This window comes from Syngnathus floridae, chromosome 10 (genome assembly GCF_059516105.1).
Source record: "Syngnathus floridae isolate MCC-2025c chromosome 10, RoL_Sflo_1.0, whole genome shotgun sequence".
Lineage (NCBI taxonomy): Eukaryota > Metazoa > Chordata > Actinopteri > Syngnathiformes > Syngnathidae > Syngnathus > Syngnathus floridae.
Window position 1 is genome coordinate 9,696,349 of NC_142422.1, and position 17,210 is coordinate 9,713,558.

A 17,210-nucleotide genomic window follows, 5' to 3' on the forward strand; every position below is an offset into this window, starting at 1 on the left:
CTCCCCTTGCTACTTTTAGGAACTCTGTTTGTTGCCAACAGAAGCAACTAAGCCAACAAGTGTGTACGATATTCTGAATTATTTCTGTTTATTGTGAAATGCTGGACAGATGGAATGTGTGCATGTATCTTTATTATGTTATTAAAACAAGCTTAATGGCATCACAGCGATTACACTTGTTTATTATTATGGTGATGATCATGTGAGGGCCTGCAAGTTTGTGTCACCTAATACAAGATAAACCAATCCACGTCACTCTTGTCTGATAATATATCTTACATTATGAGGGTGTTGTCACGTAGGATCACAGTCCAATCATGCTTTTTCTCCAGAATCTCACACAGGAAGAAAAAGGTCATCCCATCAGATGGTCGATATTAGAACAACACTCAGTGGTGTGTCAGAAAAACTGGAACAGCTGCACCTGAAATAGATGTGAATGGTACAATAGAGATAACAGCTAAACCAGGATTTAGGTCGTCACTGCTCAGAATACTTTGAAAGAGGAGGGTTTGGCCTGTGTGCCATTTGTCACAAAGGTCTTGAAAACAGCTGAATAAATAAAATGATGGGCAATTTCAGGGTGGAGAAAACAGCAGGGATTCTTCCACAGGGTCTCCTTAAAAAGCCACACCCGTGCCATCACAGTGTTCTTTGACCCCCTCCTCCAAAGAGGAATTCCCCACCTGTCACCACTAACCAGGCTCCTATCCTCATTTGTTTTACCTTCTGTTCCAAAAATGCCTGCAAGCCCCTTAGGCCCCACATTCCATATATTCGTAGTGGTTGAGCACTTACTGACACTCATTAGATTTTAGAACTTGGATTTTAACAAATTAAGAATGATGCAAGTTACGGTAGAATTAGTCACAAACATTTTGCAATAGTCAACAGAGAACGTGTTTACATACAAGAGTATTATATTGTTTTGTTTTTTCTGAACATTCTCAAACATTCAGTCCAGTATGCTAAATATGACTTTTATGTGACTGTACAATTATTATTATGATGATGATGATGGTGTGTGTATGTGTAGGGGGAATTTGTTAGATTGTCTTGTGACAGCTTAGTGTCATATTGTGCCTGTAAGATCTTATAGTAATGCCTGCTTTTAATTGCTATTGCAAATAATAACTGTCATTATGATAATACATAGCTGACTTTATTGGTGTCGTGATGCAGAGGCATGTGTGGCACTGATAGGATTGCAACAGAGCACACACTGGCAGGCCTTTTTACAGCAGGATTGTAGATGACAGCTCGACAACAACCCTGCTTCCCAAACCGGTTTGATCATGTTTGCTTAGTGCTAAAATGCTGTCTGTGTGTCTTTCTCTGAAAACCCCTCAGCGGCATTACATTGTTTTCAAAACAAGTACCAGTAATTAATTAAAATATACTATGCCGTCTGAGAGTGGTTTCTCTTATGTGAGCACATTTATTATTATCAGAATGTGACTAAACTCACATATACGATGAAGCAATTTACGATTGGTTGATTTACGTTCATCCTTTGTGAATATTAATTTTACACAACACAACACACGATGGAGTCACACAAATGGATGACCATGATACCTAGAACTCGGCTCTCAGGTCTTTTAGAGATACAATCTGCATGTTGACAGCTCGGCCTTGAGTGAAAACTATCATCTATTGCAGCTGTGAATGAGTAATGACAAACTCTGGGGATTTTATGTCCTCATCCTCAGCACTGCTTCAGCTTGTATCCAATGTGTCGTGTTGTGGATGTGAATGTGAGAACATGGACATTAACATTCTTCTATGACCAAGGTGGAACAACGCCATGTAAAAGGGAATACATATGTCGACTGCTGTCTGTTGCAGCAGCAAGTGAGTGAAACCTGATAAGTAAATCCGACAGGGGTTGTTCAGTTTGGTAGCATTTAGCTCATCGCAACATAATTTGGAACGGTGTGCATTTTCAGGTGAACAAATACAATGAGCGGCAGACACAGTGTAACCCACTGAGTCATTCAACAATGTGGAATGTGCCAACTGTAAACAAAAAAACAAGAGAAAAGGTGTGCCTTGTGTTCTGCCACATTCCATTCCAATTTTTTTCTGAGAAATGACAATTCTCTGTTGATCAATCAACAAACTGTCTAGCACATAAGATAAGCAAACCTCAAACATGAACTAAGCCTCATGTCAGTTAAGTACTGATTTAATAAGATGTTAAAATTATTTACAATACAAAGACTAAAACTGAAAACTGGGAATCATTGTTCCCAGTTTGTGCAATACCAGTATGACTTGTTTTAAAGTAGTCAGTAGAGTTCTTAATTTGTCATGTTTTATTTTGCATCAGTAGATTTTGTCTATATTTGGTATACTGGGAATTTCCATCAAAAAGCCCTAATTTTCCTGCCCTTGTAAAAGAGTTTGCTCTCTTATTGAGGGTGAATATGACAACTATATGATTAGACGATCAGTTTAAAGTTCCAGTTCAGAGATCACTGACTTGAAGGAAGAAAATTCAGCATATTTAGATGACTTTCCTTTTAGTCCTACAGTATGAGGTCAGAACCCCATCGTAAATTGTCATATCCTAAAGTTGACTGGCTCCAGTGTTTGTTATTCAAAGGAGTCTTCTTATTTAAGTACACATAGGGCTTGATTACCTTAAGGTTTGTGCATGCAAAAATGATCTAATGACCGACTTGGAACCAGTCACGAGGAGTCATGCTAATGCATATCCCACATTCATATTCATGACATATTCTGTCTGTCAAGTGGCTCATATCACCGCACTGGGACAACTGGTGCTGGCCTCTCCCAGGGTCATTTCCCAGGTCTGCTTTCCAAGTTTTAAACATAATGTAAGGCAGGGTACGCGCATACAACCACTTGCAATGGACTCGAGGTGAGTTAAATCAAATAAAAAATGCTGAGTCCAATTGCAATTTTAGCCCCCGGTATTTGGGATCTTACTAAAATATCACAATATTAGTAAATCACGTGTAACACGCCCACCAACAGCAGTCATCAAGAATACAAAGTTTATTTGGGATCCTAGTAAATCCGACCATAAACTTTCATTTGTGATTATTACTCATGGCAGAACATGTAAAATTAATTCCATAACTGCATGGTGTAGTTTATATATTTAGGTTTATAGGTTCCAGCGTGAATGAATTAATTACTAAGTTTGAAAAAAAGTCTGATGATATAAATGAACTTTTCTATGATGTTAAATTTCAAGTATAGTATTTCAATGGAGGCCTTTAATCGGTTAAAGCGCCACAAGGCTTTGAAAAGGAATGCATCGAGTGGTGAGATTTTGCCTGCAGCTGTAGACATATTAATTGCAACAATTAAATAGAATACGACTGTCTCACGCAAATCACAACATACACATATGTAATGAGCATAGTTGATATTAATATAGTTTGGATATATAGATCTAATTATATCCTGCAGTATTCATGGATGTCGCTGACTTTAAGTTGGAAATTAACCCACTAGATATTCTTTGTTTTCTTGTAAATGAATAGCTGTAGACTAGAATATGACAAATCTGTACAGCATCACACTAATACTGTTTATGTGAAAACAAATATTAAAAAGGTTAAGGCTAAAAAAAGTGCAGTGAAAAAGGTTAATTACTAATAATTTTAATGACTATTTGCTTTACTTTCTGAAGTGTTGGTTGGTTGTGGCTGTACTATCGCTATCTAGTGGGCAAAATGTAGTTGTTTTTTAAATCTCCATGGCAAGCCTGTCAGACATGAAAAACAACACAGTAATAACTTAGTCAGATCGAAGTTGTGTGCTGTCCTATTTTTCTCAATAACAGATGACACATATAAACTATTTAAGCTATTTGGCATATTTTGTCTCCATTTTAATTAGATATATTTGCTAGCCCTGAATGACTAAATGAAAAGCAATGCTACAGTGGAACCATGCAAATATGTCTGCATTTTTTGTAGTGATCTTGGCGGCCAAATTAAATAATTCAGCATTTAAGAACGTAAGTGACCAGAGACGTTTTATGAGCCTTTTGTTAAGTGAAAAATGGCCCTGCAGTTTTTGTCAGGCTGGAAGAGAATACTTTCAAAAAAAGTAAATATATATACTATACATTATGTATTATTAATACTTTTTCAATCTCGTTTCAAAATGGATGGAAACATCACATAATCTTATTTTACTTTCAGCCTTGGTGAAGAGATACTATATTATGCCCTGACCTGCAGAGGGCGACATTTGATACTCTTTTAAGGCCAAACGAGAGAACACCACCCTCAGCTTTGTACGCTGCGGCATTGCATACCTGTCCAAGCTAAATAGATCTGTTTTAACGACCGACATGATGGACAGCCTGACGCTTGGTGGCTTTCCAGGCCTCTGCAAGTCAGAGCTGGGCTATTTTAAAATTCAGCTGTTGTGTCTAATCCAAATGCTTGTTGAGTTTAATAAAGTTTTAGGAGAATTGTTACATTGAATTTGGGCATCTCACTCACATGTCTGCCATCAGGTTGGAGTGGGTTAGGGTGGTAACAGGAGACTCCAGCTTGGCCCAGTGTCAACAAACAGGCCCAACACAGTCACGTAGTGGCCCCAGGCTTCCGGGCCATTGTGAATGTAGAACCCTGGATTTTCCAAAATTACATAGATGAGTGGTACATGGGCAAGTAAGAACCCAAACACATTTGGGGAGAATATGGATACATTTGTGGAGTTAATTTCATCAATGGAACCATTCACCAATTTCACAATCAAACAGTGAACTTGGACTGGTATGTGATACGCTTTATGTGCTACCGGCCTTGTCCTGCCTTTGTTTTCCCAAAATTCTCCTCCACTTTTCAGAAATATATCTATGTAATGTAATCCCGAGGGTGTGTTTGGATCACACCTACTTTTATCGACATTCCTTTTCTATGACTGAGGTGTGGTTGGCCAGATAATGCAATATTATTTACACTCTCACCTGAATGAACCAGTGAAGACATGTCGTTATCCAAGAAACATGAGTCCAGCAATATGTGTAACGTAATAAATCCACGCCAGTGTTCTGCAGCAAGGGATCGGTTTGGAAAACATCAAATAATGAACAGCCAAGGCCAGCATCCAGATTTCAGTGAAAAACCACTAGTGTGTTTTCTATGACTTTACAAGTCCTAATTTAAACGGTATAGCCTCATCATCTGTGGACTGTGTGTACAAAACATCATAGCATTCCAACAATAGCAACAGATAAAGAGAGTACAATCTGTCATGGGAGTCACACAGTACTGAGTTAATTTAGGCTTATTTTTTACTTGAAAACGCATTGAAATTAGACCGAACCAGAGAATACTGTTTGGATCAATTCCACTGATATAAAATCAGGAGACCAGTATTGCTCCTATGCTTGTGAAGGTCAAAATATAATCATACAAGTAACAAAATGCATGTAAGTCATAAAATAAATTGCCGTGTGGTATAATTTGTAATATAGTGAAAACCCTTCAAATTTCCCCAAGTTCTGACTGCTTCTATCAGACCAGGGTGCTCCATCTGGTTTTAATAAAGCCTGATAGAGTCGAGTAATAGGCATTTTGAGACCTTAATGATACGTCTCCTTTGTGGAGGAAAGAGCTCATGACGACAGTGTTCCACACTCTCTGTATCTTTTTCGACTATGATTTGGGTGTCCTCAGAGTTTCCAATAAGTAGCTCTAGTTTTTACACTGACGGGTCAGGGTATACAGACTATAGTTTCTTTTCATGCAGCTTCAATAGGTACAATTTATTGCTAATGCACCCAGTCACAAGAGAGGGCCATTAATGGTCCAAGCCAGGAGAAATGGGAGGGTTGTGCCAGGAAAAGCGTGTAAAACCTGAGCCATTGGAACATGACTTTCCGAGGTGACCCCTCATGTGAGATGCTCAAAGAATAAATTCCATTTTCAAAGCCAGCTCTGAAGTCAACGTCTTCTTATAAGCATTTAGTAGAATGTGCTCTCAAAATCAAGCACTGTTTTGTTACTATTCTTACCATTCTTTAGTGATTCGACACAGTTGACCAATTTCTTAATGATTAACTCGGTTATAAAAAATACTCGAGTCGAGAAAAGTTGTTTACAATTTTTTTGTGTAGTTCCTACATATTAATGTGTTTCTGCTGTTTGTAATGTACGTACAGTTCTGTATGATCAGGCACATAATCATCAGGTTTCATGGCAACATTCATTAAAACAAACTATAACTGCATAAGCAATGTCAGTTACAATAGTGCATGCATCTTGAATTCCTTTTAGAAAAAAATCATGATTATTTTCCTTTTTTGGCTCACCCATGCACCACTCCTTAATTCCTGAGCTTGCCTAGACATTGAATGGAAGGGTGTGTCTCTTGATGTTAAAAACGTAGCTCAAAATGAGCTAATAAATCCACACCCAGCCCGAACCACACTGACACATGCAGCACCTTCATGTTTGTACAGGTTGGGTTTAATACTTTGCCCCTTAGAAAATGGCTTTGGTTGCCTCATATTTTGATGTCAGAAAAGGTGTGAAAATATGATACAAAAATGGGAAGCTAACAGAAAACACCCTGCTGTCAGTCCAACAAACCATATCGTGAAATGTTCATAAAACAACTCAAAATTAATTTATTGGGTTGTTCAATAGAACTGTTTTTCTGACCGATACCAATTAGAATATTCACATTTGAGTACTCACCAATACCATAAATACTTTTGAGATTACACTGTATACCATTAAAAGAACAACAATGCATTTATTGTCAATGTACAACTAGTATACAACAAAATCGGGATCATACACCAGTGGGAGGTGGCTGCCATGCAAGGCACTGCCAGGCCTTAGCCAGAGCAAAATAGGTTTCAATGTCTTGCTCAAGGACACTTCAACATGGTCACCAGGGTTGCGGTTTGAACCGTTGGACTTTGTGTGAAAATCTTGTTTATTAGATTATTTACCGACTGAATGCTGCTATATATGATTTCAAAATTTTGTACTAGCTGGATGAAGACAGTCGTGTTGATACTTTATGATCTTTGTGTTTAGGGCTTTGCTGCCATCTGGTGGCATCTATATGTAATTACAAACTTAATTTTAAGAAGCCACTTATCTATGGATTTTAACTCTTCGCGTCATACCCTTATTGGCTCTGAATAGCAGGGGCTATCTCTATATAAATGTGCTGCAATAGGCGTTATGACTCATCTAGAGGGTGTGTGTGTGTCATATTTTTTAGGAAATGGTACCATTAAGGGATAGTACACGTTTGTTGCCACACTTCTCCCGCCTCCCTCCTTTTCTATCTTAGGGTGTGTTTAGAGCCCTACCCACAATGTCCTCCACTAAATACACACTGGGAACGACACATAGGAAGACAGGCCTGAACTTTATAGCCCACAGGCACCATTTACTATGAAAGGGACTGGTTGAGCGGAGAAAAGGGAAGAGAAAAACACACAAGGAGGATCAAGAAGGGGAAAACTGAACCCTGTCAGGGAGTGGGGAGGTTGAAAGGCAAGAGAGGAGTAATTGGTAGATTTCGAAGTAGTGAGCGTACCTGGGGCACGGGACTGCTGGGACAAACCAAAGGACAGATAGCATCAATTTTAAGATAATTTTGGCAACCAGTCACCAATAATATTTTGAAATTAGGAATATTATTCAACAATGGCATCTCCACATCAGCGGTACAGGAATTTTTCATCTGACAGCATGGGCAGAGAGAGGATGCCCTCAGATGAAATCTATTACCAGGGGATGTTGAAGGCTATGGACACCAGGAAAGGTACCAGTATGCGAAGTTAATGCCTTTCAAACACGGTACTACTGTTTTGAAAAAACTATTTATATAGTGTGTAAAAGGTACTGCCTTGAGCTTACATTGTGTGAACCGGTCATATGTTGTTGTGCAGCATCCGACCATTTTTCTTTGTCGCTTACTTGGCTGGGTACCAGTTGAATTTTTATCTTCAAAACAAAGACTCTATAATTATCTGATTTATACAAGTTTAACAAATACTCTATGATTATTTGATTTATACAAGTTTTAGGTCAGTAAAACCGTGCTCTTGTGTGATATGCCAAGTGGGCTATTCACGAGATAAATGCGTAAGTCATTCCATGCAGTAGTGAAATACGGTACTTTGCTGCTGTTGACGTTTCCCTTGTGTCACACTCCGGACTGATAGCCGGTTAAAATATTGTTAGCTGTTAGACTGATTTGAGTTTCATATCTGGAAACTTGCTTGTGTCCCTATCAACAAGCTCATCCTGCATTTATAAAGTCATGTCAGCATGCAGCAGTGGAAACAGGGTAACGCAATGGGGGTAGAATGCATTGACCACATGTGCCAAGCTCAATAAAGTCCACGGAAAAAAATCTTAATTTTCCCCAGGAAATTGATTCAAGTAGTGTTCACTTCTTCCAAGTTATATAGAGTACAGTAATCTATGAGTAGTAATTACTATAAGGAAAATATGGGAGCATTTTGACATCCACTGTGGAGAGGGCCCTTTGCTTACCCGTTACTAGGTGTGTCACTATGCTGTAGACATAACACTCTCTTGCAACTGATAAGATAAATGACTTTATATTGATGGCCATAGTTCACTCTGGGACTTGCTGTGTGAGTCAAAAATTCTAGGAAGAAGAGTCACTAGTTGCATGGGGTGTAAGCATTTCCACAACCTGTTCTTAATACAAGGTTAAGGTTTAGACGTCACTCTACCATTCTGGTGAGTAACATTATTGTAGCCTTAATAGTTTAGAGCAGTCAGAATAATAAAGGTTGGTAAAACACACCCTGTGTTTTTTTCTTGTTCTCTCAAAGAGACACAACAGGTGGTGGGTCAATGCAGGTAGTGGAGTTGCATTAATGGGTGTGTTCCGTATCTGGGTCTTGCTGTGTCTTGTTGAAAAATTGCTTCCTGCACTTGGTGCTATGTTATGTCATATAGTGGAAGTATGTTAAAACATTAATCAAGCGTAGACATTTTAATATACTTCCTTTGAGACAATGGGGCAAACATGTACACTGATGCTGTCTGATTAAAACAGAATAATGCATTTTCTGGTATTTTCCACCCACCTATTGACAAATTGTGTTTGCCGTGAAATGAAACACACCTTAGCAACCACAACTTTTGGTTCGCTTTCTCCATATAAACAAATTTAATGTATCAGCTGTAAGGTTTCAAGGAACACAGTCATACAGTAGGACATTTTATTTCCCCATCTGACAGCTCGGCAGGAAGTTTACATCAATAGACTGGTCATGATATATTCTGATGTTTTCGTTGTGGTTTCTGTGTTTTTCAGATGAACGAGATCGAGTACAGAAAAAGACCTTCACAAAATGGGTGAACAAGCACTTGATTAAGGTAAATCCATTCTTCAAACTGTCATGTGATAATCACTGTACAGTGATCCCTCGTTTTTTGCGGGAGAGGCGTTCCAGAACCACCCGCGACAAACAAAATTCTGTGAAGTAGAAACGGTATATACATTTAGAATTTTAAACACCACATTTCCAACACGTAGTGTTTCTTGTTGGCTGCTAGAGTGCACGGGCGTATTGTAAGTTAATTAGAATTATGGTTTACCTTCCAAAGCAATGCAAAGTGTCCATCTTTAGAATTGCCACACTACACTAACCGAGGGGACATCAGGCATAGCAAAACTAAAGTTAGTCACGGTTGTGCATAAATCTTCCGTTGGCTTGTGGTCCAGTACACAATATTAAACCCTCCCCAATACTTTTACATGACATAAATCTTTCTTATTCCCTTAATAACCATTCCCACACTGTTCTGTGCATGTACAGTAAATAAAACAAACACATGATATTGTCACGGGTCCCGACTGGTTGCACCGTTGGTGCGCGTGGCCGGCTGCCCCCTCCTGTGCTTGAACTCTTTGATGTTCGCAGTGACGCACTTGCTCAGAGGCACGCCTGTGCTATCAGTGTGTATTTAAATGCCGTTGTTCCATCACTTATAAACCCGTGAAGCAATGCATTCACAAAAGGTGAAGCGCAAAGTGGCGAGGGATCACTGTATAGAACATACATTATGGGCAACATTGTGTCCGTATAATAAAATGTTAGTGATCCGCAAGAAGAAAATTGAACTTAGTTGTCAGGAGTATTGCTATTGTTTTGTCTTAAAACCTTAAGGCTGGGGTAGGAGAACACAATACTAAAATAATGTTATTGTCTACATCTACGACATTGAAGATGTAGTTTTTTTTTTCTTTATTAACACATCATTGCACTGATTTTTGAGTACAGGATGCAATGCTCAGTGTTAAGAGTGTTGAAACTCAGATGTGAGGAAGTTAATAAATTGACCCTTAAACATTTAAAGCATGATCTGAAATAACACCGAATACCTGGGTGTATTTCAAGGAAATAAAACATCTCAATATTCAGTATTGCCAAAACCTATATACAGCTATTAATAACTTTACAAATAGCCAGTAGGGCAGTCCCCGGGGGCACTGCCCCATCGGAACATGCTTGGACCCTGGATGCCAAGCCAGATAATCTTTTTAGTTTTTTTCAATTTTACCGGGAATTATTTTCCGCCGTCTCCTGTAGGTAACACATAGTGAACTTCATCAGTTTATCTGAAGAATTTTAGGGCTTGTAATTTTTTTATTTGTTTTGTGGATATCCTGAGATACCCTTGGCTACCATGGCTCCCCCAAGGAAAAAAATCCTAGCTGCAAAAGATGTTTTCCAAAGATGTGTGTTAAAAAGATTTATAAAAGCACAATTAAATTTACATTTTAGATTTATTAAATATTACAATTTTTTATTATACAAATGAAGTTGCCCAGTTCTACAGATAAAGCTGAATTTTGCATTTCTCTGTCCAGTCACTTTTTTTTACACCCTCGCTGGTTAGTCGTTTCCCATCTTTAACATCACTACCGCCGCAAATGACTCGCTAGAAGCCTATTTAGTCATCTGTGGAAACCATCCGTCCACTGTCACCTTCTCCACTTTTTATACTTAAACTGAACCCTGAAAGCTACCTAATAAATGGATACAGTAATTCCTGAGTGTGAACAATCTAGGAGGGCCCTCTGAAGTTTCTCTTGAGTAAAGTATTTGCTTCAATAAAACAACCCCCACCCTTATCGTACTGAAAATATCCATCATTGTGTCACTTGTCTTTGTAAACGCTACAATTGGCAGTAATATATCTTTAGCCTTGTGGCATTAAGTGCTTAATTGTTATGTATATCCCTGAGGAATGGAACAAGATGGCTGGCACGAGATTGTTTTTTTCCTTTTTATGTGAGTGCAGCACTAACATATCGTGCTATCACATGCACTCGTGCATTCTTGTTACACGTACTGTGTAACACTTCAAACTACTATGGAATGTGACTCAATAGACATCTGGATTATGTTAGTTCCCTCTAAGAAGTAAAATTATGTGCTTTTAGTTGTTGAAGCCAACAGTAGCACATGTGCTGAGCAAGGTTTAGGTGGGTACTTGCATGCTGGCCCATAAACTGCAAGAGACACTGAAGCATGCAGATTTTTTTACACACATTTTTTAAAGAGTTCTTCAGGCAAGTTGTTTAGCCATTTCAAATTGCAGTTTAGACAAAGTTGGTACTGCATCTTAAGACAAGCCATTGTTAAGTTGTAACTTACTCTACAATTACTTTGTGACTATTGCCTGTCAACTTAATTTGGTAAAATAGGACAAAAAAATCTTATCTTATAAATCTGCATCTGTAATTAAAAGTAGGAGATTTTTTTGTCCTATTTTACCAACAGGAATGTGTTAACAGTATGGAATGCTGTGCTAAGGTTAAACTGACAAAGTGATTGATAGTGATAGTTAAATGGTGGGCTCCAGGACACCCTATAGTTTGGGTGTGGTAAGGAGAGGCCCGAAAGAGTCATAGCGGAGTTTTCCTTGCTCATTCAATGAGTTGTAGACGATTACGTCAAGTAATGTTTACTTAATGTCAAGTGCAGGGCATATTAGGTACTTGATGACAGAGTAGCTGGTGACAAGTTTGAGGGCCCATCAATTTTCTTTTGTGAATGATTTTCACCCCGAGAGCAAAATACTTGACTTTGAGGCCTGCTGATCATGTTGAATCCACACACATTATGCTGGTATTCAAGTGAAGAAAAGCATAACAGCTTTAAACAGGACAGGGCAACAACCCCCTATATCATATCATTAGCATAATGGAAATGCAACTTTGTACTAGAATACTTGCAAGTCAATAAAAATGAAAAAGTCATTCCTAGGACTAAAATGTTGTTGCATATTATAACGAATACCGTGTTGTTTATGTCTTAAGAAACAATTGGATTGTGAGAACAGTGAATCCTGGTGGCCGCTATGCCCAGCGTAGTTTAAATTCTTGCCTAAATGAATCATTTGCTGTTCTAACTTGTAAGGGCAAATTTGTTTCATTCCATTTAGGGGCTGAGGTTACTACAAGACCAAACAATCCTATCCTTTAGTAATATTTAGTCTTTGACAAGGCTACTCAAAATGTCTCTCTCTTACCTTCTGTTATCTTGCATACAACCAAATAATCAGTTCTAAACCTACAGTCTATACATCATACTGCATTTGGCACTTTCAATTTAGATTTTTCTAGCACTAACCTGTTTTCATTCCTTTTGTACATTACTCATCTGTTTTAATCTCTCTATTTAGCCCTGGAGAGCAGAGGTAGGTACCGGCATGTTTTAGTTTAGCTCTTCTTAACATGTGTGGACTAGAAAATGGCTAATACAGTACTTGCATTGTGACAGCCCCCACATTCACCGTGTGTGCTCAGTTTTCAAATCACGTCTTCACATTGCTCACCTTCCAACTTGTCTGAACACTTTTGAAAAGTGAATTACAATTTTGGTTTTAGCCAGTCTGATTTAACAGATTGCTCACTTTTTTTTCCTGCAATTTTAAGAGTGCTCAGACTTGAGTCGCTTACATAGTTACTATGTATAATTGAACTGGCACAAAAAGCTCTAGGGGAATTCTTACCCAAATAAGCTATTTCCAATTAGTTTAAATTAACTAATATAACTGCTGTACGGTCCTCCTCAAGATATACTTGTATAACTTTTGTCACACCGTTGCTCATATTTTGTTGTGTTTCTTCTGGTAGGCCCAGCGTCATGTGTCAGATCTGTACGAGGACCTTCGAGATGGACATAATCTGATCTCATTGCTTGAGGTCCTCTCTGGAGAAAAACTGGTCAGTATTGCTGTATCTCTCTAAAATTTGATCTGAAGCAATAAATTTTTGTTAGTATAGTTTGTCAGTTTTATCATACTTATGATATATTTAGTCATCTACGTAGTGCACTACTTGGCTGCAACTATAATTAGTAAGTCAGCGTGGATTTAGTGTCAACTCGTTAGCGGCCTTAAAAAGGAACCGAATGACCTCTGCTCCGAAACAACTCTGCAAAATGATTATGCTCAATGTATTATAATCAAATACATGAATTAAAAACATGAATCTAAAATTGTGTTTTTAAACATATGATTAATGTGAGAGTTAAAACATTTCCTCCAATTCAAGCAAATGTGGTCAAATGCTTATCCTTGCTAATATTAGAATGTTTTTTGGTCAGTGGTCAGAAGTGAATATGATAGTGAACTTTGGCCTTTGTTTTTGATCGCCTGTTGCATCCAGAGCTCAGCTCCTGTTCTCCCTCTTCTCCCTCACCTCCCGTTTGCCTCCCTTTAACCTTTCTCTGTATGAACTGATCATTGCCATCTGGCTCTTTTTGCATTGCTCCTCTTGGAGCTAGCTGAGGGAGAAAAACATTCTCAGGAGAGTTCAGTTGGTGAGTGGGTTTATAAACTGGCTCGTCATGTCCCACATTCCCCCATAATTTCCTTATGCCTTCCTAGAGATTTTTTATTATTTGTTGTTTGTCTTTTGTCTTGTCTTTGTTTGTTTTACAATACCTCAACATTAGAAGACAACAGAAAAAATATGAAAACTCAAAATAAAGTGCGAAGTCTATAGCATGACCTCCCCTCATCCATAAGCAATTGCTGGAACATACAACCTTCTTATACTGATCAGCTGAATTTATTATATCTCGTAATGTTTCAATAAGTTAGTGTTTTAATAATGACTGCTGTGAAAAAGTTAGTAAAAGAACCAAACAACTGCACAAATTTTTTAATGCAAGCATGAAAATTTTGGTTTAGCATTGTTTTGTCACTCTATGCTTAAAGTGTGTTCTCTGTTCACTTCAGCCCAGAGAGAAAGGCCGCATGAGATTCCACAAACTGCAGAATGTACAAATAGCACTGGACTTCCTCAAACACCGTCAGGTAAAATATATCAAATTTAATCAACGTACAAATGTAAATTGTTTGCCCCGTGATTAAATTTTCTGATCAAATGATTGCTTCTTGTTTATTTTTGGTCACCAGGTCAAGCTTGTTAACATCAGAAACGATGACATTGCAGACGGGAACCCCAAGTTGACCCTTGGGTTAATATGGACCATCATCTTACACTTCCAGGTCTCCTCCGCTGTCAGTGTTGTGTTTTATAATTTTATCGCTCCATCCCGCCACCTCTGGGATCTACACCTATCATCTGGGCCTTCCCAACTGTCTGGAACCAATCAGAATGGACTGCACCCTTCCACACTGTTCTCAGAGAATAAACCGTATCTCCTTATTCAATTCATACCACAATCAGAGAATTCACCATAGTTTACTAACGCAGTGTAAGAGGGTGTGTGAGTATGAGTCATCGTGCCTGACTCTCAAGGGTAGGGTGTGCCGAGCCCACATCCCAGATATACAGGCCTCTTCCTGCTTTGTATTTCAAAAGCAAATATCCCCAAATCTTCCAAAATAAAATCTCCAGCAGCTATGGTGTAATGCTGTGTTAACTGTCGCAGAAAAGTATGATTTGTTATTACCATTGGATTCATTCATAAACGTTATATTAAATAGGGGTCTAATAAATTGATGAGAATTTTTAGGCAGCCAAATCTATTACTTATTTCACACAAAAAAAAATCAACCCACTTAATAATAAATCATACTGTATTCTGCTCTTCATTATATGGGAGTAAATAATTTTTACCCCTGCTTTCCTATATTGATTCTGATCAAACTTTGGGCATCAACTAATTCTTATTTTATTTTCCACATTCCCAATTTTTTCCATCATTCAGTGTTTAACTACACAATTTCTATGTACTATTTTAGATCTCGGATATTCAGGTGAATGGCCAGTCTGAAGATATGACGGCCAAGGAAAAGCTCCTTCTCTGGTCTCAGAGGATGACGGATGGCTACCAAGGCCTCCGATGTGACAACTTCAGCACCAGCTGGAGGGATGGGAAACTTTTCAACGCTGTCATACATAAACACTAGTAAGTCTACTCCCTTTTTTGCTGTCAATACAGTTAAGGTTACAGCTTGTCATGACACCTCATCATCCATTATTTTGATAATGACACAGGTCCAAGACAAGTTCAATTTACCGCTTTACCTCTTAATGTTAATATTTTAGCGGAACAAAAAAAATATATTAAAATTGATTCATTATAAAATGCATGTGAAAGTAGTTCATTTGGAATTTTTCATTTCTGGCTTATTCCTATTAATTCCCCGGTGTTCTCCTAGTCCCAGGCTTATTGACATGGGCAAAGTATATCACCAGACCAACCTGCAGAACCTAGAACAGGCCTTCCACGTTGCTGAGAAAGACCTGGGTGTGACACGTCTTCTGGATCCTGAAGGTACAGATGATTTAAAAATTTTTAAAAGCTTTCTAAAATCATACAAAGTTATGATTATTTTTTCTTTTGTAAGACCAGAACATTTTGGAGTTGTAGATGTGATTGAAAAAAACAATGTTAAACGCTAAATTATATTCAATGGAGAAAAAAAAGAAAAAAGGTTCACACACCACACTTTTGCCAACAAAGAGGGAGTAATTACAAAATTTTATTTTCTAGTCCTGGATAGATTCTACAGATTAAACATAGCAAACATTTGCAGCATTTTCTCTTTGACTTTATCTTGTCTGATGCTTGGTTTATTTCCACTTAAATCTAATGATTTTAGATGATTTTATTACGATTACAGTGTCTTAATATTTTGTTTGTCTTTCCATAATACTTTCAATGTTTTATGTAAAGCACTTTGAATTGTCGTGGTCAGCAAATAAACCTGCCTTTCCTTTCCTGGGAATTTGTGTTATTGCACCACTTGCATGGTACAGAGTCTCATAATGCTATTTTGCCTTTTTATTTCAGATGTTGATGTTGCCCACCCTGATGAGAAATCCATCATCACTTATGTGTCTTCGTTGTATGATGTCATGCCTCGGGCCGCTGTGCAGGACACCATGAGAGCTAATGTGAGTGAAATGTAAAAACTTAATCTGTCTGGGATGGCGCAAATCTGGCCATCTCGTACTGTCTGTGTAAGTTAGTTACACAATGTCATATTGCTACAAGATAACTCTCATGTGAAAGTAAGCAGTGCTCTGCACACTCTGCATCTACTTGTGTTCCACGAATCATGTAACAGAAGACTGCCAGCAGAACATTTTTTGTATTTCCCAAAATTGAGACATACTGAGAAAAGACAATGTCACATTACTGGTAAAGTATTTCCAAAATGTTAACACTAATAATGCTCTGTGTTAGAACAAAATGTGATATTTTGGGTCTTGACAGGTTTGCATGTACAAAAACAGGCGTATTCATGATTGCCCTGCCAGATGTGAGCAGATGTGAACGGGCGTGACCAGAATTGCATCTGCCAAATGCGATGAATTGCTGCACGGCTTGTGATGCAAGTTGTGATAGGAGTATATGACATGACATTTATCATAATTCATACCTTAGATGAATTGCCAGTGCAAGTTTGCATTTTTAAGAACATCTGAAAGGCAGGAACAGACCTGCTGTAAAGCATTGCCAGCGTAGCGCAGGCAGAATGAGAGGCAACGTGGAGAAGTTATCTGCTCACATAAACATTTTTGAAATGCCAAAAAACATTAGTTAGACATATTGTCTATTCAACAATGTAATTTATGAGTTTTTGAACAATCCAGGGCTTGACTTAAGTCGCAGTCAGCAATCATGCCAAATCACCTATGACTAAACAACTTTTAACTGCATTTCTGTGTCATTCCATGGTACTATTTTAAGCAGATCAAATTAGCACTGAGTA

The 17,210-nt window shown here is 38.1% G+C and overlaps 1 protein-coding gene across 15 annotated transcripts in view; it reads left to right on the top strand.

Annotated features, from left to right (window-relative positions):
- plecb (plectin b) overlaps positions 1-17,210 on the top strand; it is a 78,022-nt gene that overhangs the window by 39,636 nt on the left and 21,176 nt on the right. For 5 of the 15 annotated variants that reach the window (XM_088386065.1, XM_088386071.1, XM_088386058.1 and 2 more), the window contains 8 exons: positions 9,316-9,377; positions 12,696-12,710; positions 13,150-13,239; positions 14,259-14,336; positions 14,439-14,543; positions 15,231-15,397; positions 15,651-15,766; positions 16,286-16,389. In XM_088386065.1, coding sequence (XP_088242191.1) covers positions 9,316-9,377; positions 12,696-12,710; positions 13,150-13,239; positions 14,259-14,336; positions 14,439-14,543; positions 15,231-15,397; positions 15,651-15,766; positions 16,286-16,389 — 737 coding nt within the window. Of the gene's footprint in view, positions 1-7,366; positions 7,783-9,315; positions 9,378-12,695; positions 12,711-13,149; positions 13,240-14,258; positions 14,337-14,438; positions 14,544-15,230; positions 15,398-15,650; positions 15,767-16,285; positions 16,390-17,210 lie in introns of those variants that run through there. The other 10 variants (XM_088386067.1, XM_088386072.1, XM_088386073.1 and 7 more) reach the window with 6 other exon arrangements.